Source organism: Ambystoma mexicanum, chromosome 4p (genome assembly GCF_040938575.1).
Source record: "Ambystoma mexicanum isolate Mex_15411 chromosome 4p, UKY_AmexF1_1, whole genome shotgun sequence".
Lineage (NCBI taxonomy): Eukaryota > Metazoa > Chordata > Amphibia > Caudata > Ambystomatidae > Ambystoma > Ambystoma mexicanum.
In genome coordinates, this window is record NC_090927.1 from 772,280,253 (window position 1) to 772,307,327 (window position 27,075).

Genomic DNA, 27,075 nt, shown 5'->3' on the forward strand with positions numbered 1-27,075 from the left:
CACTGGGCCAATCACACAAGAGTGCAACTTGAGTTGCCGAGGCAATTCAGTCCAGGTTGCCTAAACCCCCCTTCCCACACATCCTGTAGACCTCAACAGAGTGGCACCACTTTTGGTGGCTTCTGTGCAGAAGCCCGCCAAAAGTGGAACAAAGGGCTCGACTTGGGTTGGAGTTACACAGGCGAACACAAACGCCATTTTAAAACCGAGTTTTGGCAAAAAGACCCAACCGGGGAATAAATATTAAATAAATAACCCGGCGGTAACTTTAACATTGCACCAAAAAAGTGGTGCTTTTAAAATGAATGGGAAAATCCCATAGGAAATATTCCGATGGAATATTTCACGTGGTAACCACTGACACTAGCCAGAAACTCGACGAGGGGGGGCTGCACAGTGCCCCCTCAAAAAACAGACCCAGGGGCAATCTAATTACCCCTACCAGTACTTCCACAATATGATGGTTTATACTGGTTCTGTTCACAATTTAAGACTAGTAAAGTCAATGGTGACTTTACATGCCCCGGGAGACAGTAGTCAGTCCCAGGGTATGTAGTCTATGTTTGGGGGTCACTATGACAGCCATGTGTTACTGCACTGAGGGTGCTGTGTAACACACTTACCAAAAACACATGAAACCCTATGGAGTAAAAGACCCCATAGCCCATAAAACACATTACAAAGTCAAAGGATATCTCAAATCATGTCTAAGAGTGGGAGAAAAAGAGTCTCACTCTTAGCAGGAGAAAAAAATAAACCCAAAAAAACCCAGCAAAGCTGCTGGGGGACTCACTAGGTTTGGGAAATTAGCCTTAACAGAGAATTCTCTCTAACAGATCCCTTCACCGCCACCCACCAGTCCGTAATCCCGCTCCCCTTCCGGTCCCTTTGAGCTCAGGAGCTGCCCCGGGCTCCGCTTCTTCCACGCTCCGTCCTCTGGGGTCCTCACTGCCAGATTGGAGCCTCGTATCTTTATTGAGATGTCAGCCGCCCTTCCTCTCAGTGCTCCCGCTCTGCACTTCAGTGCCCGCCAGAGCGCCTGGAGGGCCGCAATCCTTCTCGGCCCCACTCCTGTGGCGGGCACCACCGCCATTCTCCACCTACTCCCCAGCGGCAGTGGGGGGAGCTTCCACAGCCTTTGTGGAGGCGGGCCTCCACCATCCGGGTCCGGACGGGCTCCCCGGAACCCGACAGCCACCAATGGCGCTCTCCCCGATGAGGTCCCGCGCCCTGCCGGTCGCCGCTCCAAAGGAAGCGTAACATAGTCCTCTTGACCTCACTAAAATATGATTTGGGGATCGCAATGGGGAGCATTTGGAAGGGGTATAGAAATCGTGGGAGGCAGACCATCTTAATTACATTCACCCTCCCCGTCCATGATACCATAAGGTTTTGCCACTTCTCCAGGTCGGACTGAAACTTTTCGAGGACCTGTGGGAAATTAGCTTTGTATAAGGCATCCAGGCGGTTAACCAGGTTAATCCCCAAATATGTCAGAGTGGGCCCACCAGTGGTTAATCCCAAAGTCGAATAATTTGCTTCATCGGTAGGAGTGGGTTCATGAAGGGGGAAAAGAATGGACTTACTTCTATTAATTTTGAAGCCGGAGAGGAGGCCGTAGTGTTCGATAAGTTGTATCGCCCTAGGTATGGAGTTTAGTCGGTCTGTAATGTGCAATAAACGGTCATCTGCATAAAGTGGCAATTTATATTCTTGTCCGTTGACCGAGATCCCTTTGATCAGTTGGTCTGCTCTAATTTTTTGTGCTAGTGGCTCGAGTGACAGGGCGAACAGAATGGCAGACAGGGGGCAACCTTGTCTTGTCCCTCTACTCAAGGGGAACCATCTTGAATAGTCGGAATATGCCTTTTGATTCCTGTTTCCCATGGCAGCTCCTGCTGGGAGACTGGCTGGTATAACTTGTAATTTTGCGGCAAGAAATCCTGAGACCAAAAAAGCTGAATTTTTAACTGCATTTCTACGTAATTATATGTGTGGGGGGAGAGGGGTTAGGGTAATATTGTAATTGGTTATTGATAATGCACTTAATACCCAGGGGTTTCTAAGCCCGGACCCGAGGATCGAACCTGTGTTGCTCTGTGTCGTCTTGCTTCCAAGGCGAACTCGTTGCCCCTGAGCTATCCTCCAGATGCATGATGTATGGGGGATATAATTGTGCAGAAATTGTGAAAAGAAAAGAAAATGTGGTATTTTTGGTTTCAGTATTTTGTTCTGAGATAATCACATAGATCTGACTGGCTCACTGGAAAGACGTGTTACCCAACCACACAAAGGATCAAAAGGAGAGGCATACAAATCCAGTCTCCTGCCTTGCCACGGCCAGGCTGTCCGGCAGGAATACACATAACCCTTCCACAGCTGTGGTGGGCTCACAGTGCTTTCACTTGTATGGTATCAAATTGATACTGCTGCCTGCATAGAAAGTCTCATAGTCAATGTAGTTTGGGAATATAGAGGTGCATATCCTAAATGCAGCATCTGCACTGCAGTGACTAAGCTGTCAATGCAGCTGTGAAATGGGGCACATGTGCTCACTGAATCAGCTCTTTGCCACTTGAGGGCAGGCGCTGCAGATCAGGGTACTGATCCAACAGGGCACACTTGCGCACTATGCCTATGGGATGGAGTTTATGAATAAAAATAAAAATAGCCAGAGCTTTTACACCCTTGCCAGATTGCAATACCTCACACACAGTGGAATTAAAAGGCGCCACATTTTAACTATACAAATATAAAGTAACAAAAAATACAATACAAAACAAGAGAAAGCGGGAGAGTCAGATGACGGAAGATGAGGAGAGGACAATGAATGAAAAAAAGGAAAAGACTCCCCAAGCAGCGTCTCCAACTTATCTTTCGCAGTTTTCTGAGGCACCTGATGAACATGAATGTTTAACTTAGGCTTGCTGCTTTAGTTTCCAAAGCCTGCAGTATCTTGTATGTTGTTGCCACGGCTCCCTTGTTGGTAAAAATACACAAGTGAGTATAAGGCAATTGGGCCACAGTCATGCTCTCGTTCCTCCTTCCTAACATATAGTAACATGGTCTCAGTGAGGATGTTTGTAGGTGGGTCAGATTTCCTAAAAAAGGCTGTTGGATGTTTCCCCTGAGCTTCACATGCTGTGGGTAGTCATCATATATCTGTCATTTTTCACACTCCTGAAAATCATTGTCATTTGTATGGATCTAGTTGAAAGCAAATTGTATGGACATAGTCAGAGCTGTATTAACTGTCCTATAGAAACATTGTCCTTACTGGATTGGTGAGCAGTGGGCATGGACAATTAATTTCCCCTTCCTCATCTAAATATTCGACCCTTTTGTCCCTTGTATAGGACTCTCCTCCTTACTCAATCCCTGCTGCCAGCCGCCTTCTTCATTTACCTGTTGTGACCATGCAATTTCACATCATTGCTCTTCTTTCAGAGCCTCTGCCTCTAGCATCCTTACCTACTTTGTACTCCCCACATCCCTGCTTCTGTTATCGCCCAGGTGTTTTAAACTGTCGTAAATGGTTGTGTAGGTATGCTTTGGCTTAAAGATGACCTCTTTGTCAAAGCCATATTGCCACCTTCTCCCACAGTGGTGTCCTTTTGTAGTCACTTTTTTGATAGAGGGCTGTTAATGTGCTGTTATTCAAATGTACCACAGTGAAAATAATTTCAGTTTGTACTAGAGTTCCTCAGTGCAGTCCTTCTGTAACAAAATGGCATATGTTGATGGTGATATTAATTGTAATTCTATTTCTTTTTCATTGCTAGTGTTCTTAATGAGTTCATCCTGAAAAATCCCACTCTAGAAAACAAAAAGGACCAAAGAGATCTTCAGGTTTGGAAACCTAATTCTTTTATAGCTGAGTTCTGTGGTGGTGGGAAAGAAGAATACTGTTTTGTTAACCCATTAGTATTGTAAATTATCATTGGTTGCCATCATTATATTGTCCAGTCAAATAAGACAATAGCGGAGATCAACAATACTTTCAGTCCTTGGTGCATGCTGGTCACATGTAATGGCAAACAATTATTAATTTGTATGCATTTGCAAGGGTTATGATGCACGTCTTATGCATGTTATTTGTAAGCTGGACACTAGTATTTGAGTCATGTGGTAGGTCAGAATTAGGAGACTGGTAAGGAGGCATGCTTCAAACAGGTGTTATGCTCCCTTTACTGTGTAAAGGCTTAATCTTTCCCTAGAAAGTATTTGTCTGCACACATCTATTGCTGTGCCACTAGGAAGTATTCAATATCAACCAGAGTCAATTTCATAATTTTCTTCCTGTATTTTATTTTCTTGCCCTTTAGGATGACACGTGTTTCGGCACTCTTAGTGTGCCTTTATCAAATCCGGGCATTTTATAACCTTTGTGAAATCAAACAGAAAAGGTGCAAATAATATCAAGTATGACGATCAGCGTCAGAACATAGTATACATTTTTGGCATGTCATTTTCCATTGCAAGTCAAACAAAACACATCATTATGCATTTAAATTAAAAGACAAAACGTTACCATCATAGTGCCCAGTTGTTGTGGTCAAACATAAGGAAAAAAGGCCCCGTGTAGAGTGGAGGGAAGAGAAACATCGAATTGGACCATGGGAAGGAAAAAATAAAAATATATATGGGTTTATGGTTAGGTTTGTGTTCACTTATTTCACTTGTTTATTTAACTTTATTTTATGCTTCTTTTTTGCATCAGCCTCCAAGTAATGCTTACCTATCGTTGGAGTGTAAGTTCCTATTTAATGTCGTGATCATAGAACGAGTCCCATCAGACTCACAAGCGCCTATAGCACTGCAAAAGAAAAAATAAAGAAAAGGAAAGACAAAGCAAACCGTCAGGAGATTTAGAACACGAAAAGAGATGAAAATAAAATATAAATACAAAAATAAACAAAATATGTGGGTATAGAAAACATTAATAGCACGGGACTTGAACAAACCCGGGAAACCTGACGGTTTGCTTTGTCTTTCCTTTTCTTTATTTTTTCTTTTGCAGTGCTATAGGCGCTTGTGAGTCTGATGGGACTCGTTCTATGATCACGACATTAGATAGGAACTTACACTCCGACGATAGGTAAGCATTACTTGGAGGCTGATGCAAAAAAGAAGCATAAAATAAAGTAAAATAAACAAGTGAAATAAGTGAACACAAACCTAACCATAAGCCCATATATATTTTTATTTTTTCCTTCCCATGGTCCAATTCGATGTTTCTCTTCCCTCCACTCTACACGGGGCCTTTTTTCCTTATGTTTGACCACAACAACTGGGCACTATGATGGTAACGTTTTGTCTTTTAATTTAAATGCATAATGATGTGTTTTGTTTGACTTGCAATGGAAAATGACATGCCAAAAATGTATACTATGTTCTGACGCTGATCGTCATACTTGATATTATTTGCACCTTTTCTGTTTGATTTCACAAAGGTTATAAAATGCCCGGATTTGATAAAGGCACGCTAAGAGTGCCGAAACACGTGTCATCCTAAAGGGCAAGAAAATAAAATACAGGAAGAAAATTATGAAATTGACTCTGGTTGATATTGAATAGTTCCTAGTGGCGCAGCAATAGATGTGTGCAGACAAATACTTTCTACTTATGACAAACGAAGTAGGGAAACTCTTTGTCTTCGGTTTCTGCATGCACCAATGCAACACTAAAGATACTAAAATCATTGTGATACTAGTGGAAGTCGCGGAGGTCTAAGGGTGAAATAAAAAAGTTTCCTGTGTTTCTCAGTTTTAATCTTTCCCTAACCTATGATTTTAAATCCTATTCTATACAAAAGAAAGTCAAAAAGGGTGCTAGTCAGATTGGCTAAACGTAAATACCATCCTATGAATGTAACCTACTTTAACCTAGCTTCTTTCCCTACTACTCAAAAGCAAAATACAAAATAACCAAGATATACTTTGGGGGGATTTCACACTGAAGGAGGTGGCGGCTGGCTTCTGATCACCACCCCTGTGTCTCTTTAATCTATGACCTGGCCTAGCTTTACAGGTATAAGTATATCGTTTGGGGGGGCGTGGCTTAAGGACCATGTAATAGGACATGCTCCGGAGCTGCTCCGATTGATCCTGCAAGATCCTGCAATTTCAACATGCCCACAGACAGAGTTCATTGCCTAAAAGACACTGACGTGTGTAAGAAGCCCTGGGGCCAGCTATGACGGAATACGGAAGGAAAACAAAACAGGCACAGGCTGCTAGGGCACTGGGAAGTTTGTATCTGTTTCGGGCATAGAGATACAAAATGGTCGGCGCAGAGAACAAAGACTGCTGCAGTAGCTGACATGCACCAGAATAAAAAACAGCTGATCGGTGAAGAGCGAAGTGCAGAGAACGGGCGCCTGAACACTGGAAGCAAGGCAGCCTCAATATAAATGCCCTGCAGACCCGGATGAACTTGGAGGCGGACGACCGCCAGGCGAGTGGTGAGATACGGCCAAGATAGTAATGCGAGCGTCCGCTCGAGGCGCCCATTAAGGGAGGATTGGAGCGCATCAGCTGTTAACACATCCTCAAGCGCTCCCGAGAAAACAAAAAGCCACGGGCACTCCAGGCATTGGGGGAACTTTGCAACAGTGTAGCCGGGCACAGAATGAAGCCCGGCTACGAAACGATAAGTGCTGTGGTACTGCTGACCTGAGCTAGCTGGGGAGAGCTGACAATACAGATCAGCAGGCGTTCGTGAGAAGGAATGACCACTGAGCCAGCAGAAACCACTACACAAGTGCGCTCCTGGTTCACGGGGGTCAGCAGCTGGTAAATGCCACAGCAGTCTAAGACAGAGCCCCAAGAGAACCACACAGGGCAAGCAAGCTCTGAAGTGTAGGTGTAAAGGAGCAATGTGGCCATGCCGCAGGGGGACAAGTAATGCACCCAAGAAGCAGAAACTGAACAGTAAGCGAGCCTGCGGAGCTGCATAACTACTCATCAAGAATACAGCAAAGGGACACTAGCCAGACACCGCAACCCTGCAATAGGTGGCCACAAGCGGCCGGAGGCCCCCTGGGCACTTGGAGATGGAAAGGACCTGGAGGATTGGAATACTGGGACCCACACTGGATACTCATTTCGGTTAGAGGTGGAGACGGAGGCCGAGGAGGTACGCCATATGATCTAGGACCGAGCGTCATTAAAAAGACTCACCCCACTATGCCACGCACGATTGAACCCCATAGACGGTGTGGGCAGAGCCCAGAGACAAAAACTGTGCAAAGACTGGAACAGCGGCTCTGAGGCACGCCCAGGGGCATAATCCAGGCCAGTTGAGCCAGGACCAGCAGACAGATCCTGAGCCCTAACACGGAGGGGCAAGGCCTAAATATAAGCAGATCACATGAGATTGGCACAGGATTGCCTCGCGAAGTAAGCCTGCTGGAGAGCCTAGCAGGTGAGGAAGAACTCTGCCCAGGGGGCGGGTTGCGGGGCCACCCACGCTCACGTGACAACGCCCGAGACAGGCAGTCGGCCTGCACAGCGGAGCGATAGATATGGCGACCAAGCTCAACAAAACCAAAGGAAAACAGCCCACGATGGAAGATTACGCCAAGACCCCGCAACCCACGGAAGGCACCAGAAGCAAGGACAGCAGTGCCCGGCAAGAGGTCTCCCCTGCAAGGGAAGACCGGCATATCCTGGAGGCTATCGCAGACTTGAAAGCCTCGTGGGAGATAAAATTGGAGGCCGCTCTGTCTACACTGAAGGTGGCGCTGGAATCCAAAATTGACGCCGTGCAAATAGACCTGAACCTCCTTCGACAAGATGTGCGGCTGATAGCTGATCGAATGGGAGAACTGGAAAAGGAAGTGGAGGCCAACACAGCGGCCTGTGCTGCGCACGCCCCAAGAGATCCACGCTTTGCGGCAGCAGGTGGGCAGCCTGGAGGGCAGAGCTGAGGAAGCGGAGGGAAGAGCGCGAAGGAACAACATGCGCATCGTAGGGCTTCCTGAAGGAGAGGAAGAGCAGTGCTTTAAGTGGGCCGGGGCCTTCCGGGGCCGGGCCCCGGCAGTCTCCAAAAAGTGGGGCTGAGCCGGGGCCCTGCCGGGGCCCCCCGGCCTCACCACGCCATGGCAGGACGCATTATCCCGCCGCGGCCGCAGCCGCGACGGGAGATGCGCCCGCCACTTTAACGTCAGGCAAGCTGACAGAAGTGCCAGCCAGGCACAGCGTTGCTGTGACTGGCTGGCACTTCCGTCAGTCACTGTAACTTTCTCTGATGACCCCTCATCTGAGGGGCCATCAGAGGAAGCTAGAGTCCCTTAGTTTTCCCTCGCCAGGTCACTGACCCTCAGCGAACCCGCGGGCTCCGTGATCTAATCTGCAGATTAGATCACGGAGCCCGCGGGTTCGCAGAGGGTGAAAGACACCTCGGGCTCTGTGATCTCTGCTCCAATCAGAGATCACTGAGCCCGAGGCGCCTTTCTGCTTTGGCAAGGTTTTATAAAAGATGCCTTCAACTGTGTACGTTTAAGCCATCTTTTATAAACGTAGACATATTTCTATGTTTATAACAGACGGCTTGAATCGTACACAATTCAAGGCATCTTTTATATAGCTTTGTCGACGGACAAAGCCACCTTGGGTTTTGTCCGTCCTCAACGCTTTATAAAAGATGGCTACGTTTCAAGCCGTCTTTTATAAACATAGACATATGTTACAAATGTCTATGTTTTTAAAAGGCAGCTTGAAAAGTACACAAACCATAGTAAGGTAAGCACACAAATGTGCGTAACTTACTATGGTTTGTGCACTTACAAGCCACCTTGTATAAACATAGAAATATGTAACATTGCTATGTATATAAAAGAAGGCTTGAAAAATCACAAACCATAGTAGTACGCAAACAAATATTTAAATACTCAAATACATTTATATATTTGTCTGCGCACCTTACTATGATTTGTGCACTTTTAGGCCACGCCCGCAATGGAAGCCACGCCCCCAAACGAGGGCCCACCCTCAATTTTTTACCCCACTTAAAGCACTGGGAAGGAGCAAATCCCACAGAGTACGTGGAATCCATGCTCCTGCAGGAGATCAAAGGGGGCGCTCTGTCTCAAGGATTCGCAGTGGAGAGGGCACAGAGAGCCCTGGCAAGATGATCCCCCCACCCCCCGGGAGTGCCCCCGAGACCCATCATCGCTAAATATTGAAATATCGCGTCAGGGAACGCATACTGAAATGTTTCCGCAAGGGAGGCACAATCCAAAGGGCATCCACCTCAATAACAGCATACCCGGACTACACTCTTCAGGTGCAACGTAAGAGGCTACATTTTGGTGCAGTTAAGAGGAGGCTACGGGACTCGGGACACAAGTACATGTTGATGTACCCAGCGAGAATGAAGATATTCCACAAGAACAGAACACTGTTTTTCGACACCCCAGAGGAGGCGTCGGACTGGCTGGATGCACAAAACTGCCCTGAAGGAGGGGAAGATCAGAAGGGAAGCAGCGCGGAGAAATGATGCAGCGTTTCAACGAGCGAGGTGCTGTATAAAAATGAGCCAATGGGACTTGATTATAGTTGCATTAAATAATGAGACGGCAGAATATAACGATGTAGACTTGAGTACAGTTGCACTAAATAGCGGGAAGGCAGAATATGATGATGCATGACCAGGAGCAGAATAGCACCGGGCCTCAACCCCCTTAGATAGGTTAGTTTGGTTGCAAGTAGTACGGTAACCTCCTGCTGGGTGTCCGGTACCAGAGTAGCTAGACGGACCCAAATGCAGGATAGCCTGAGATCCAGGGATGGAGCCGGGCAATTGTTGGGGCAGGGATGGGAGGGGAGAGGGGTGTAAGTTGGGGAGTGTGTTGGGGTAGTGGTTAGAGAACGAGCATGTACTCGTGCACCTCCGCGCGAAACTCTGGATGAGTATCCCCGGGCTGGGAACCCCAGGAACAAGGGTAAAGAGGAGAGACCGTAAAGGGGATGGGTGACCTCAGAATGATAACCTGGAACGTCAGGGGGCTCAATACTTATCTGAAGAGGAATAAAGTGATGATGTACTTGAGGAGACAAAAAATAGATGTAGCCCTTACAAAGGAGAAACAGGAGGTAATAAAAAAAAATGGAAGGGCACCACTGTGGGGGCCACTTACTCAGCATATGCCATGGGAGGTGATTATATGGGTTGCACCTCAGGTTCCTCTTCAGATATTACAAACTGTGGTGGAGCCTGATGGGAGGATGGTGGCAATTCGCGGTCTCCTGGAAAATAGAGAAATAAGTATCATAAATACATACGCTCCCAATCAGGATACTGTGTCATACTATAAATTGCTATATAGGAAGAGCTGGTCATTTGGGGGGATTTTAACTGCACATTAGACCCTGTATTTGATAGATCGGACACGAAATATGATAAACCCACACCCGCAGCGAGAGCACTTAGAGCCCTCCTAGGGGATTTTGGGTTCGAAGACATATGGAGGCAGCAGCACTCGACAACGAGACACTATTCCCATTATGCGGCTCCACATAATCTATACACAAGGTTGGATTACATGTTCACCACCCCCAGAGTATCTGGGGAGGTGGCGGGCTCAGAATACAAAGCCAGGATTCTGTCGGACCATTCCCCCATGGTCCTGGAGTGGAGACATCAGCCCCCAAGAGCCAGAGTCCCCACTTGGAGGCTCAGAGCCAAAGCTTAGAAAGATGCTACATTCCGTGAGGATCTTCGAGAGGAGATAATTAACTACTTTGAACTCAACATGGGAAGTGTGGAATCAGGGGGGACCCTGTGGGAGGCCTTTAAGGGGGTAATCAGAGGGGCGGCCATCACCAAATCCAAAGGGCTCCAAAGAGACATAGAGCGGGAGTTGAAGGACGTAGAAAAGAGTTTGGAAACAATAATGAAGGAGGAGGGGGCCTCGCTAGAACACTCTGAGAGGGCTAGCCAGCTACAACTGGCGGGAGAACTATGGGACAGGCTCAGCAACCTAAATTACAAGAAATACATTGAACGGCAACACACGAGTGGGGACAAACCTGGGCGGCTGCTTGCATGGCTCTATAAAAATGAGGTACAAAAGCCTGTGATTAGGAAGGTAATGGGGGATGCAGGACAGATCTGTAATACCCAGGAAACGGTGAACGAGAGATTTCTCGAATTTTACAAACACCTCTACGCAGAAGTGGGGGAAGACATGGAAAGCGAAACTCGTGAGGTCCTAGAGGACATAGGATTGCCCCAACTAAACACTGAAGATAGAGAGAACTTAGAAGTCCTTATCACGCTGGAGGAACTAGAGACAGTGGTAACGCACCTACCCACGTGCAAGGCCCCTGGCATGGACGGGCTCCCCAGCGAGTGTTACAAAACATATAGACAAGAGATCCTACCCCCTCTGCTGGCCATGCTGAATGAGGCATACGAGGCGGGAAGACTGCCGGCGTCCCTGAGGGAGGCGATGATCATCCCTCTTCTCAAGCCAGGCAATCCCAGCTCGGACTGCGGACATATCGGTCACTGTCCATGCTAAACCAGGACAGTAAGATCCTTACTACAGTACTCGCTAATAGACTTAAGCCTATGATAAATAAACTGATACACCCTGACCAAACAGGATATGTCCCGGGTAGGAGCATATCCGACAACCATAGGAGGCTCCATCACATCATAGAGCAGACAGAGGGTGAACCAGATGAAATGGCAGTGGTCTCACTGGATGCAGTCAAGGCATTTGACTCGGTCCGGTGGCCATGGCTGATGGCGGCCTTAAAGGTATTTGGGATGGGACCTGGGTACCTGAGGTGGGTGACAATGCTTTATAGCTCCCCCACAGCCAGAGTAAGAACGGGAAAGATCATATCGGAGAGCTGGCAGTTGGGCAGGGGCACGAGGCAGGGCTGTCCATGGTCACCTATGTTGTATATATTAGCTCTTGAGCCCCTGGCCATCTACCTTAGACAACAATATGGGGAGATAGGGGTCCGCACCAAAGTGGTACCCCACCTAATATCCCTCTATGCAGACAACATGCTTTTATACCTGCGCTACCCGGAGGAGAACCTGCAATATATCTTAGAAGTGATGGAACGATATGCAGCCTTCTCCGGGATCAAGGTCAACCCCGATAAATCAACTATGTTTCCCCTGGGCAGATATAGAGACATTCCAGGGATAAACCTGCCCTCCCTACAAGTAGCATGGCAGACTGAAACGTTTAGATACCTGGGGATCAACATTTATCATACGGCAGCGGCAGAGCACAAATATAACACAGAGAAAGCGGTGGAAGGCATTAAAAATAGCATGGAATTCTGGGCCAAGCTTCCCTTGGCTATGGTAGGTCGGGCGGCCCTGCTGAAGATGGTGGTTCTGCCCAGGCAACTGCAATTCTTTACAAATATCCCATACCTGGTGCCCAAACGCTTTTTCACTAAACTACACAGCTTGTGTAGGGGCTTCCTGTGGCATAACACTAGAAATAGGGTGGCCCTGTGGAAGCTCCAGAACGCATATGATAAAGGGGGGGATTAAGTTACCAAACTTTAAGGTATACTACTTAGCAGCGCAACTACAATATGTAGCCAGATGGCTAGCGTAAAATGAAATGGCTGAATCCAGGCTATTGAAGGAAGATAGTGCCCCTTACTTTTACGAGAACTAATATGGATTCCCAAACCGGAGATGCAAGAGAGACCGAGATTACTCAGATTGGGCTGGGAGGTCTCGCACAGAGTATGCCGGTCCATGGGGGGCCGGGGCCCGTGCTCCTGCAGGCGCCACCGGTGGCGCTGTGCGGAGCAGATGACCAACTCAGAAGAATGATCAGAAGATACTGGGAGCCTGTGGGCCTAGCCACCCTGGGGGACATCTGGCAGGAGGGAGGGGTTTTAGAGTTCCAAAAAATAGTGGATGAGACTGGGGTACAGCCAGGACAGTACATCACGTATAACAGAATTGTCAAGAGAGTGAAAGAAACATGGTCTGAGCTGGCGGAGCTCCCGGTTACAGCCATTGAAACAATGTATGACATCTCGGAGGGGGGGCACGAAATATCCAGGATTTATGAACTAACTATGCTGGAGTGGGCAAAGAGCTCACCGATCTAAGGAGAGATTGGGAGGAGGAGGCAGGAGAGGCCATGCAAGACGGACAATGGGAAAGGGCCCAAATATATCACAAGAAGGTGTCCAGAAACGCCAGGTTACAACAAATCCAATTGTATGTCACTCATAGAGCATACATGACCCCCTGTATGATGGCGAAATTTGGAAATGCAGAGGCACAAACGTGCCCCAAGTGTGTGACGAGAACGCCGGGATGATCCACATGTTTTGGGCATGCCCAGAGGTTGGGAAATTCTGGGGGGAGATTAAACTCAAGCTGTCCGAGAAGGGGATCAAATTAGATGTAGAATCCATTTGAGCATGCATGCTGGGGGGATTTACCAGACCTAGAAAACTGAAACATGTATGCATATTCAAAGACTTAGCATACATCCTGAGCAAGAGGAGAATCGCCATGGGCTGGAAAGCCGCTCACAGACCCAGGGTGGAGAGGTGGTGGGAGGACCTCCTCAAGTGGGCCGATGCGGAGAAAATGGCATGGTATGAGGCGGCCAGCAAGGGGGAGGGGGAAGAAGTGGGACCACTAATGGAATGGAGACAAATAATAGCCTCACTGCATGGGTGCACCCGTAGTGACCCCAGCGACGAGGACTTGCCTGAGAACCCTGAGGAGGACTTACCCTGAGTGACTAATAGCAGAGGTACAAAGAGTAGTGCTCGAGTTTTTGGGGGAGGAAGGGGGGAAGACATTAAAGAAACAAACATGTACGGTATACTGTGAAACGCATGTAATTGGAAATGTCGGGAGTGTTGTTATATGTTGTGTGTGGAATTAATAAATTAAAAAAAGGTTTATAAAAAAAAAGTATATCGTTTGTGTGCTGCTGGAGTGTCATCCATGGGCTCCAGCTGGGTCTCTTACTGCTTCTCGTTCTGTTTTTAGTCCTACAGGCTTTCTCCCTTTGGGGAGACTATTATCTCTCTTACTCCCCAATCAGGGGATCTTTCAGTCTCCCCTGCCCAATCTGGGGGTTCGTTCCTTCTCACTCCCCACCCTTGGGTTCTTCCATTTTTTCCAGTCCAGTACTTGTCTCTTTCTCTCCACTCTTGGGGTTTCCCAGTTCTCTCTTCCGACCGGAATTTGTCTTGGTCTCTCTTTTTCCCCACTCTGGGCTTCCCGGTTTATTCCTTGCTCCAGGGCTGCTTTTGGTGTCCCTCCCCACTCTAGGGATTTTTAGTTTGGCCCAACTCCGGGCTTTGCTTCTGTCTTTTTTCCCCATGTGAAGCTTTTGGTGCTTTCCACTACACCAAGGCTTGTCTTGGTCTCTTTCCTCACTCTGTGGCTTGTGGTTCTTTCTCCCAAGCTGGGGCTTGTCTCTCTCTCTCTCTCTCTCTCTCTCTCTCTCTCTCTCTCTCTCTCTCTCTGTCTCTCTCTGTCTCTCTCTGTCTCTCTCTCTCTCTCTCTCTCTCTCTCTCTCTCTCTCTGTCTCTCTCTGTCTCTCTCTGTCTCTCTCTGTCTCTCTCTGTCTCTCTGTTAGGGAGAATCCTTTTCTAAGGCTAATTTCCCTTACCTATAGAGTCCCCCAGCAGCTTTCCTGGTTTTGAGGGGTTTATTTTTTTACTCCTGCTAAGAGCAAGACTCTTTTTCCCACTCTTAGGCATATTGCTATGTGTGTTTTAGGCTATTTTTGTGCTTATGGTCTATGGGGTTTTCTCACCCTCATAGGTATCATCTTTTTACATGTGTGTTACACAGCACCCCCAGTGCAGTGACACAGAGGTGTCATAGTGACCCCCAAACATAGACTCCATACCCTGGGACTGACTACTGTCTCCCAGAGCATGTAAAGTCCCCATTGACTTTACTAGTCAATAGTTAATAGTTATGAACTAAACCAGTACAAACCATCTTACTATGGAAGTACTGGAAAAGGTTAATAGTTTTTCCCAGGTGTTCATTTTCGAGGGGGTACCGTCGGGCCCCTCTCTCAAAAGTTTCTGGCTGGTGGCAGTGGTTACTACCGTAAATATTCGACCGCAAATATTTTCCTATGGGATTTTCCCATTGTTCGAGGCTACCAATTTTAACATACCGCCAGTTTATTTTAATATTAACTTTACTCCGGTAGGTTTTTATTGCCAGAACTTTAATTATATTTCTTTCTCGTGTCTTTCTCTGAAATCCTAACCCAGGTCAGAGATCCTTTGTTTGTCCTTTTGGCGGGCTTCTACACAGAAGCCCTCCTTTAGGCGCCACTGAGTCTGGGGTAGACATGATGTGTGGGAGGGGGAATAGGCACCCTGGACAGGGTTGCCTACGCAACCCAAGTCACACTCTGCCCTGATAGGCTGGGGGTTATCCTGCCAGGATAGCCACCCCACTGTGTGAGTGACAGCTAGGCTGTATGAAGGGGGGGTTTTCTGCATAAAAGCAGGGTCCTGAGGACTGGAAGAGCAAGACGTCGCCACTGGAACTAAGAAGCCTAAGAGGAGAGAAGCCAAAGACATCTGCAACAACTGAACCACCGGTGAAGCCCTGCTGCATCGTCTCACCACTTTTCTCTCACACGACGAGAGAAGATTTTCACCTGCAAGAGTCTTCTTCCCTTGAGCTGGTGGGACCAACCAGTTTGCCAATCGCCTTCCAGGACCTGCCTTGGTCGAATCGCCAGTGCCAGACACTCGGAGACCGGATAGCTAGGCACCCGTCCACCACGACCGCGATTTAAAGGAGTGTACCTTTTACTCTGTTTCGGCATCACCGCGGCTGGTTTCTTCCCTGGGCAGTGCAGCGACTCGAACCTTCCTCCACGACGAGACCCTCTCTTCCTCTGCTGGATATCCCGAACTGCAGGAACTGCTAGGAACTACCGCCACCGCAGGAGCCGCCTCCACTTTCAAGGTACATTGTTCCGCCAGGCCTCCCGTTTCATGGGGTATTGCTAAAGGTGTTTTAAATCCTTTACTTACCTCTTGGGCTGGCCGCCCCTATCGTCTAACATTATCTTTTACCTTCTGCATCCTCCTTTTTCAACGTTAAACAAAGACTTGACTGCAGCTACTAGAACAGTTTGATCCTGGGCACTTTTGCCTTGTACCACTAACTCTGGCACAGGCCTGTTGACTTTGGCTAAATCTGTTACAACTGCCTTCTCTAGATTGCTTCTCACTAAGAAGTGGGTGGATTCACCAAAAACTCTTATAACCACCTTTCCTTCCCTTTGAAATATTGCTGAAGTGCCCTTTTGCTCGGTTTTCACCCCAGTATTGCTTATGCTAAAGTACTGCCATGCTTAACTTGTTCACAATCTACTTGGGAAGTGTTGCTGGTGTGTTAAAGAGTCTAACCCTGTATAACTTGACCATTCTCTCCCTCTAAAGAAATTGCCATTTCTGCTTGGTTTACACTGTGCCGTTTTGCTCAGTTTTCACTCTTGCTCAAACTTGTCTACAATTTAAATAGGGAGTTGTGTATACTTTTCTTGACTGTTTTAACTTGCTTTAATACTAGTGACTAGTGTGCTGATTTAAGAGTGTGTAAAATAAATATATATATTCTTTTTGATACAAAGCTTTGGTCAGTGTTTCCTTGTTCCATAGTACTGTAGCGCTATTGTGTAAACCCTGAATACTGCTCATCTCCCTCTTGAGATATGTCTGACTGCTCAGCCACAGCTACCAACTAAATCTTTGTGGTACAGACTGATACCAAAGGGTATTTATTGCATATACCTGTAGTCCTAATCTTCTGTAGTGCTCCCTAAGAGAACTGCACAGGATTCTGCCTAACAGTCTCTTTCCCATTCTGGGGCTTTTGATTCTCTCTCCCACACCGGGGTTTGTTTCTCTTTCTATCTAGTGGCTGCCAGCCTATCATTCCTTCTCAGCCACTGCCTACCTGCTGAAGGTGGGTGGTGCTCCCTGGGAGGGTTCTGCAGACCGCCGGGCCTCCTCTCACTATGTAGCCACTTATGCAACTAATTAACTGGTCTCTGTGTCGGCTGGGCTCTCTTCTCCTTTTCTGCTCGCTTGGTGCCAGGATCACTTGGGGGCTCCTCAGAGTTTGACTTCGAGCCTCAAAGGCAGTAGGGTCTCATTCAGTTTGGCATGCAGCTGGTTCAGGCTACCCCTTTGCAAGGACAGCGTTCACTCCCCAAGTGCCTTCCGATGACTGGGACACCACGTATGGTGTCCTTCCTCTGCTTCCAGCCACACCTCCTTGGCGCATTGCAGCACAGTTTGACTCTGCGAGCTTTGCAGAGTCTCTCGAGATTGGTCCTTCTAATGACGTACCTCTAGAAGGTTGGTCTTTCTGCCTTATTGCTGTTTTCCATGAGGACTGAATCAAGGTTGGGTCAGAACCTGAGTCAGCCATTAGTAAACTGGCCATATGATTATCATACACCTTAACTCCTACATATTCTATAAAGCTGTTGCTGCTTGGGGCGACGGATGGTGACTTGAGCCTAAGGGGAGCCTCTCCAGAGGGATCTTGCTTACCCTCTCCCCTAGGGGATGTTAAGCGTAGCAGGCTCACCTCCCTAATCCCAAAGATCTGGGATTCGTCACAGTCCATTCTAGGTCGGTAGAGTGGTGAAACTGAGCTGGGAGTTTTGGCTCTGTATGGTGGCACATGTAACAGTGTTTTATGTTAAAGATTTTTGTATACTGTGCCAGCGGTCTAACACTGAATCTTGTATGGAGAGTAGTATATTTTGCCCCCTGATAGGGGTATTCAGAACTTGGCCTATAAGAAGATCGAAAAAGGCAGCAGAAAAGGAGTAGAGGTAAAGGGAGAGAAAGGTTAAACACACATGAATGATTTGTACTGGTCAGGACTGGAATGAGGGGTAGGTATGGAATTTGTCATAGTTTGCCTGTAGAGTCAGTGAAAAACAATCAAAGCATAGCGATGTTCTGAAAATTAAAATGCATAACGCTCATGTGAACAAGAATATATGAGTAGGCAGTTTCTCGCACATAAAGTACTGGAAGTATAAAATTAGTCAATAAGTCATTGTGTTATTGGATTGAGATTTGCTCCAGCGTACCATTGAAATGTGGAGACTTATTTGTCCATTGGGTATTACTGTAGTCTGACAGACGCCAGAGAGATAAAAACTGTGATTGCCCAGACTTGTCAGACGTTACAGAGCCCACAATGCACTACGCGCAATCAAATAAGGCGAACATGTGGGAAGGAGTGCCATACTTGTGGGATAGGTGCTGTGGGAATATATCGTCAGTATGTTGCCTGATAGTGCTGTCAGTGCCTCAAATTCTCCAATTCTCTCTTGATGCTCACTGTTCCACTCTACTTCACCCCACTCCATACTCTCCTCTGATCCTCTTCGCAACCACTCCTCTACCCGGTGTTTCTTTCAGGCTTTTATAGTCTGTAAGGGTGCAGAAGTATGAGTCGGACACAGTGATGGCATTTTTTTTAGGTAAAGACTTCTACCTGCACAAAAAGGTTGTAAAAATGTCTCTCTATTGGTAAATACTATGAGGGGTTTCCCTGCCTCAAAGCAAAGTAATGCACATTTCAGGAGGTCTGAAAGTAAAAATAACTGTCACCCTTGTGACAAAGACCTACTTCTGACCCTAAAATGTACTCTCTAAGATAACTGTGCAAGGGTGTTCTTTACTAAAAGAAACAGTGTTCTTGGTGTTCTCAATAAACAGAAACGTTCCCCAGTTCGTTGGTAGTAAGGGGATGAAAAGAAATGTTCAGAACCACAAAGTTCCAAGACTGAGGTAGTGCTCCTTTACCCTAGACATATTCTTCTATCAAGATGCTGGATCACAGATAAGGAAAAATCTCTCACATTTCAAGTCTTTATATCCTATTGACTTGGGATCCCTCTACACCAAGTATTGGATTCACTTTATTATTCCCAGGGTCAGTGTCCCCCTGGTTTTCAATCTTCTACGTGGGTGTTAGTCCAAGACTCGTAAAGGTGATTTGGCGTCTTCCCTTGCCAATTTGGGTAATTCTCAACAAAATATAAACCATCTTTTATGTGGGTGTGAGACCCAGACTCGCAGAGGTGGTTTGGCGTTTTCTCTTGCCAAACTGAGTAATTCTCAATAAATGTCTCTTTCACAGGGTCCCCAGACCCTCTTGTCTTTAGACCTCTGTTTCTGATATGGGCGCGGATCCCAGACTCGTACAGCGGCGTTACTCCCCCTTGGTTCAGTCTCCTTCCAAGTGAGCAACTGGTTTTGATTCTCTTTCTAGTCCCGGACCCTCTCTTTTGGGGGCGAGTCTCAGACTCACACGGTGGTGTTATTCCCCCTTGGTTTACTTTCCTGCCAAGTGAGCAGCTTATAAATGAGCAGCTGGTTAGATTTACTCTCGAGCTTCCCCTAACCTTGAACAACTTTTGGTATACCCGCATACTTGTTCTCTTCTTCTTGAACGGTACCAGCGTTTTTTCAGTCTCTGTATTGCTCGCTGAGACTTTAACAGTTTTTTGGAGAGAGGCGGGCTCTGCAGAGCTTCAGGCGACATCTTTCTTCTCCCTGCTGCACGTCCTGCTTTGCAAGTGGTTCACCAGAGCTCTGGTAGCCTCCAGATAAGTGCCGGCACCAACGTACTCGGTCCTTCGAACTTGAAACTTCGTCAGCCTTTCCTCTATCTCGCTCGTGCTCGGAGGCTTCCCGTTCAGCGTCCCTCTGCTCGCTTGGTGTAGACAACCTGATGTGCCTTCTCAGTGATCCGTTCTCTCGAGGCTTGTTCAAAGTCCTTGGATATTTCGGGTTTGTCAAGGGTATCAAGATGGTAAACCCTACAACAGAGTATATTAGTTGTCCTTACAAAGGGGGCAGAGGTTGGTATTGATTGGAGAAGGAGCTGGGGTTATTAAGGCAGATAAACACTCTGAGAGTAATTCCATAGGGGGCCTCCCTCCCCATGTGATCCCCCCTCAGTGTACCTCCCCAGGGGGATTATTCTACTGTGGCTGCACCACACGGACCCCATGGGAAAGGTTTCTCCCATCACAACTCTCCCATCCCCTCTCCACCCCATCCCTTGGGTTTGTGTTGGGGTTATGTGCTTTAGATGTTTACAGTTTCTATGCAGTCTTTTTTTAAAAAAACTTTATTGATCTGTGAAGACACTCAATTAAGATGCAGCACACAAACACAATATATCATACTATTATTTCAACAGTTGAATCACGTATCTCAGATCAACAAGTACCATGTTACTTTGAGTGTCATGTACAGTGGAATCAGCCATTACAGTTGTCCTGCTTGCATAAATAGTCTTTAAACGGTTCCCAGATGTTTTTAGGTCTGTAAATCAGTGTAACCAAGGATATATATGCTTCTTTGCTTTCGTTAACATGAGTCATCTCTTTCAGCCACCTATCTAGCTTCAGCGCTTGACGGATTTCCAATTTAATAATATGCATTTTTTGGCTATCAGGCAGCCAATATTGAACAGTCTGTTTTTTAATTGACATTTTCCCAATGTCTCCAAATAAGTATTTGGGGTATGTCAGCACCGGGGAGACTCCAGTGCATTCATTTAGTATCACTGCAATTTCCACCCATCACTGAACAATCAGGGGGCAGGACCAAAACATATGAATTGTATCCGCTACATCAGCGTTGCATTTAACACAGTTTGAACTCACGAATGGGGCAAATTTGGATATCTTCAGTGGGGTGTGATGGAGCATATTGAGTACCTTAAATTGTATTAGTCGATGCCTGGCATTTATTGAGACATCTCTAGTGAGTCAACACCATCGCTCCCATCTGACATCATCGATCGAGGTACCCAAATATTCCTCCTAACGAAGTCTGGGCAGATCTGGTGGCAAGTGCGTGTCTTGATATTTTTTGTATAGTGTGGAGATCAGTCAGCGGGAATAACCCGTTGTCACGATCATCTCCAGAAGCTGGCATGTGTCAGGCTCTTTAGGGAATGATGGCCATTTTTATCTGAATGCCGCCCTCATTCTATAGTACTGCAAGGTTTGGGTCGGACCGGCACCCAGGTTTTCAGTGAAGACAGGTAAGGTTACAAATGTACCGTCAGGGTAGAGGTCTCATAGTGTCATGACTCCCGCAGGGTCCCAACCTTCCCTTAGGGTTTTTATCATATGTGGGGGGGGAGCCCAGGGCAGCGCCATAATTGGATGGAGCCCGCGTATGGTTCAGAGACCTGCAGCCTCCTAAACGCATGTGACCAGGCATTAACAGTAGTGCGTACCGGATCAAACGTGCCCGTATCAGGGTGATTGCTAGCTAGGATGATCGTTCGTAGGTCTGATGGGGAGGCACTGTACCGCTCCAGACTATTGTGCAGTGGGTGAGCGTGTAGTGTGTACCAGTGGCTTGCAAAGTGTGCCTATGCAACTTCAGAATACAGTTCAAAGTCCGGAGCCTGTAGCCCCCTGAGTTCATATGGCCTGGTCCTGGCATCCCATCTGATCCGAGGAGTGTCCTTACCCCAGCTGAAGCCTGTCACTAACGAACAAAGTTTATCAAAAAACAATCGGCCAGACCAGACAGGAATATTCACAAAATAATAAAGCAATTTAGGTACCACAATCATCTTCAACAGAGAAAGCCTCCTGTATAATGATATCGGAAGCCTAGACCACAGCTTCAGTTTATCCGCTAATGTAAGCATATATTTCCCATGATTTTCAGACAGCAAGGTCTGGTGCTGTCGCGATACAACTACCCCCAGATATTTCATCTTGTCTTGCGTCCATCTGAAACCCTGTAGATCCACCAGAGGGATCGTGGCTTCATTCAGGGGGAACAGTTCAGACTTTGTTTCGTTTGTACAGTAGCCTGAGATTCTGGTAAATCTGCGGACTTCATGTATTGGGGCTAGGTTAATTTCTGGGTTTCTGATGCATAACAGTGAGTCATCTGTGTACAATGACATTATATGAGTGGGGCCGGTCATTCGTAAGCCACGGTGTAAGTGGAATAAGCGCATGCAGCAGGCCAGGGGCTCTATTGAGAGGGCAAATAGCAATGGTGATAAGGGGCAGCCCTGCCGCGTACCTCTGGCGAGTAGAAATATGGTTGAAATTGTGTTACCGGTCCTAACTCTCGGTTTCGGCGAGAAGTACAGTAGCCTAACACATCGGATATAGAACTCTCCTAGCCCCATACGGCGAAGAACCGAGAACAGATACTGCCAAGAGACGGAATCAAATGCCTTTTCGGCATCTAATGAAGCAGCCACGGACTGTGCTTTAGGGTCCAATTGTGAGATAATCCCAAATAGTCTACGCAGATTGTATGCAGTAGTCCGCGCAGGGATAAACCCAGACTGGTCTGGGTGGACAAGATCCTGCATATATAAAAGTAATCTAGCCGCCAATATTTTGGCCAGAACTTTAGTATCGGTATTGATTAGGGAGAGTGGGCGGTAAGATCCCATGTCCTCAGGGGGTCTGTTGGGCTTTAACAATACTGTAATCAGTGCCTTTGCCATCGAGGGGGGGGAGGAGAGTCCCAGTCTGCACCGCCTCCTCCCATACTTGAAGCATATTAGGGGCCAGAACCGGGGACCGCTCTTTGTATAGTTCAATTCCAAGCCCGTCTAGGCCGAGGCCTTGCCTGAGGGAAGTGACTTGATTTCCTCTGTAGTTAACGGGAGATTAATAACTTGTTGGGCCTCCTCGCTTAGCTTTGCTAATATTATAGAGTCAAGATAAGACTCTAACTCTTCAGTGGAGCACGCATTGGAGTTGGAATAGAGCGATTTATAAAATGTGTAGAATTCAGCGTTGATAGCTTCCGAGGCATTAAGAGAGTCACCGGAGGCACTGCAGATCATAGAAATGTGCTGTGTTCGCGTTTCTCCAGCAACAGCCCTCGCCAAGTGACGCCCAGGCTTATCTGCTTCTCCATATCGCCTTGCTTGAATCGGGTAGTATGAGTCGTACCTCCTTGTCGACAAGCTCCCGGAACTTCTGCAGGTTGCCCTTGATACAGCTCAATATCGCGCGGTCCTGTTTGTGTGCTTATTCTACCTCAAGGTTTTTTAAATCAGCCTCATCCTCAGTCAGCTCCTTTCTAGTATCACGCAACAGCCCAGATGTCGAGGAGATCATTTTGCCCCTAACCCACACCTTGAAAGCCTCCCAGACCGTACCAGCCTGGGAGACCGACAGTAAATTCCTCTGGAAGAATTCCTCAGACTCTAAATGTAGTCTCTCTTGGACTGTCGATTCAGCCAGACATGCAGGGGGCATTCGCCATAGGGAGCGCGGGAGTGTCTGGGTGAACCAATCAAGCGTCAGTGTGATAGGGGAATGGTCATAAAGGGTTCGTGGATGGATTGTGGAGTCGACAACCCGTGGCACAAGCGAGGCAGGGATCAGCCATAAATCAATCCTGGAGTGTGCGTCATGCACCAAGGAGTAGAATGTATACTCACGTTTGGTCGGATTGCAGCAGCGCCAGGAATCAGTTAGGTCAAGATGAGACATTACACTCGCAACCATGCGCCGAGCCGCAGTTAATTCCCTTTGTGTGCTCCTGGAACGATCCATCACGCAGTCAAATATGAGGTTAAAATCGCCTCACCAAATTATGTGCGAGTGTGTGTCATCTAGCAGAAGATCAAGGACCTGCGTATAGAATTGAGGGTCATCTAAATTGGGGCCATAGGTATTTACAAGCGTCACCCCAATACCCACCAAGGTACCCCATATTATGACATATCTACCCATTGGATCTATACAGCGCTTGGTTTCTCGGAATTGTATAGAGCCGTGTATGAGAGTGAGCACCCCACGGGATTGAGATGAGTAATTAGTGTAACAGCGCTGGGTGCCCCAGTTTTTAGCAAACGTTTCATCAACGGTACCAAGAGCATGGGTCTCTTGGAGCATTAACAGCTTGGGGGAATGCTTATTCAAGTAGGCCGCCACCTTACGGGCCTTAATGGGATGATTCAGACCACGTACATTCCAAGACAAAAATGTGAGATTAGTGCACTGCATATTGACAGAAACTTTGATTTATGCACATATGTTGCAGAACATTTAGCAGACCAGAGTTGCATACGTTTTCAAGAGAGAGGTCTTCACAGTTTTCCAATTTACAGCCAAACAGTCCCAAATCATAACCAGTGTGATATAGCCTTACAACAAAACAAGTGCAAACTTGTGGATGGCCTAAGTATTTGCGAACAACCCGTTAAAGTCCCCCCACCCATATCATCACCCCCAACTTGACGATGCACATCCCATTAACGAACAATATATCAAACCCTATTGGGTGCACTGTGAGCCCGCCTCAGGTCTCAGGCAGCGGGCAGAGAGAGTGGAGCAGCCCCAATTCATTGTAAGACCATACCCATAAAGAATAACAAAGGTACAGTGATCATAAATGACAGTATCAGTCATTAAACATAGTGTCAGGTGCGTCCACAGCCGGGGGGGGACCTCTCACGGCCTCTGCGGTTCCTCCTCGGGAGCGGAATGGAGATATTCGCTTCGATGTATGATGTCGCATCCTCCGGATCGTCAAAAAGTGCGCTCTACCCCCATGCTGTAATCGTAGTTTGGCAGGATATAGTAAGGCATATAGAACCTGGTGCATTCGCAACTGTTTTTCGACTGGATCAAAGGATTTGCGCTTGGTGAATACCGCCGATGCAAAATCAGGATAGATGTGGATGTTAGAGGATTCAAACTGGAGTATACCACCCTCCCTAGCCAAACGAAGGATCAGGTCTCTGTCGCGGTAGTTGAGCAACCTCACCACAGTAGTGCGAGGCTGGGCACCAGGCTTGGGGACCGGGGCGAGGACACGAGGCGCCCTTTCAACCAAGAAATGCTCTGAGAATTTAGAGGGATCAAAAATGGATTTAAGCAATTTCTCGATGAACTGTTCCATCGGGCCCTTACAGGCCGCCTCCGGGATTCCCTCTATATGGATGTTGTTGCAGCGTGAGCGTAATTCGAGGTCATCGCACTTGCTGCGCACCTTACTAAATTCCTGCTGAAGGTGTGCAATATTACAACCATGTTTTACCAGCTGGTCTTCCGTCTCGCCCACCCTAGATTCGACCTCTGTGATGCGAGCCCCTTCTTTTTCCAATTTGGATTTTAGTGAGCCAATAGTGGATACGATCTCATCAAGCTTTACGTTTACAGCAAGAAAGCCATTTTGTACCGTAGAAAGCAAATGATCTTCCCTAGATGTGGTGGCCGAAGGGGCCAGCTCCTACGCCGTGGAGTCAGTGGCGCTAATGGGGGATTTGGCAGAGGTGCTGGTAAACATGTCCATGGGGCCCTTCTTCTTGGATGCAGCTCCTTTTCTCATGGCTGCTGGAGCAGAAACACCTATCAGGCAACATTGGCCGCCAAACCAGAAGCCCTCCGACAGCTCTGTAGGAACCAGTGACCGTCCCCCTCCGTCAGCGACCAACTAGTAATATCGGACACTGGCCGCAGGGATTCCGCAGTTAGCAGCACTCAGGTGGTTATATTGAGGGCACCGAGACACCCCTTGACATAGTTAGATATGCTGGGGGATATCACAACGAGGGGGGAAGCGAAAAGGGGCGCACTAGGAAAAGGGGGAACCACTTGCCGCTGCTGGAGGTATGATGTTCAGCCGTGAGGTCGCTGTCCAGAGTGATAATGACCAAAAGAATTAAGCCAGCCAGGCAAATAGAACAGATGACCCCCTTATTGACAGCCCAGCGACTGGTGGATTATGGGCATTTTGGTGTCAGAGGCGCCCCGGATTCATTTGTAGCCCATCACGGTGGGATATGAACGTGGATTCCTAGGGGAGGAGGAAGGCCAACCAAACTTTGTTACATCCAGCTTCGGGCCGCAGTACACACGGTGCGTCCAATCATGCCAGGCAGAGATGATGTAGCGACAGCGGCCAGTTAGGGCAGGGGCGCCCAACAGTGCTGCAAGCCAGCCTGCCGTAGCCCGTGTAAGGGCAGTGGGCCAACAGCAGGTGTTAGGATCAGGGCGTCGGCGGGGCAGCTCAGCAACAACTCAAGCAGGGGGAAGGGCCAGGCCACGACTGACCAGCCCCAACTGGCCCCAGCAGGCTCTCCAGCACAATGTCCGTCTCGCGTTGCGCGAGGGCCCGGTACTATGGAGCCCGATGTTGCAATCAGGAGGGGGAAGGGGGACCGGAGAACACTCCAAGGCCCCCAACCTATGCAGTCCTTTGACTTGGGCAATTCTTCCCTTTTGGCGTCTACTTTTGGGATTGTGGCTCTAGCCCTGCTCCTTTTTGCACTTCAGACTAGCCTTCTTCTAGGCGGTCACCTTCCAGAACTGCATAGCATTCCCTTTTTTCTTAGGGACTATCGCGGGACAAGTAAACTGGGCTGCATGCAGAGTGTTTTCTGCTGCCGCTTCACTTGGTCCACCCAACATCAGCTCTGCTGTCTGGGGTGACCCCCTTTGCAGTCTGATACCCTGACGATGCCAAGGATTATGAGGAAATTTTAGGTAATCTCTAGTACTCTGTAATTCTCACCAAAGTACTAAGGTCTCTTAAAAGAACCACCTCCTCTTTTGGGCACATGTGATAATCCCCTTGTCATGATCCCTGTCAGAGCGCCAGGAATCCATTCATATAATCACCAGAGACATTTGGGCAACACTGGTAATCAATGGACAATGATAGTTGCTGGCTGGCGTGGGCACCTGTATGCAAACAATAAGTGCCCCTGCCAAGAGGGCTGCCAAGTTAGGACTCAAGATAGGACCCAAGATGGCCCACAAGTTGCTCATAATGCCAGTATCATTGGTGGGCTAGTGGAAAGGTGCAGCCCAGGGCTATAAAAACCCCACCCTGGGCCACACCCAGTTTTTAGGGTTTTTTCCTCAGCAATAGCAAGTGGTGTAACACTTGCCATGATTCCGGCCCCACGTGCCTGAAGATTCCAGCCATTCAGCAGCCCAGTTCAACTTACCTGGTTCCAGATACTCAGCACTTTGCTTTCTCTCCGGGCCCTCTGCTAACTTCTATACTTACTCGGAGCGAGCGC

At 47.7% G+C, this 27,075-nt stretch overlaps 1 protein-coding gene across 5 annotated transcripts in view; it reads left to right on the forward strand.

The window, feature by feature from the left end:
• Window positions 1-27,075, forward strand: part of DOP1A (DOP1 leucine zipper like protein A) — a 2,904,166-nt gene that overhangs the window by 2,001,529 nt on the left and 875,562 nt on the right. For all 5 annotated transcript variants that reach the window (XM_069606322.1, XM_069606321.1, XM_069606320.1 and 2 more), the window contains one exon: window positions 3,783-3,849. In XM_069606322.1, coding sequence (XP_069462423.1) covers window positions 3,783-3,849 — 67 coding nt within the window. The remainder of the gene's footprint in view (window positions 1-3,782; window positions 3,850-27,075) is intronic.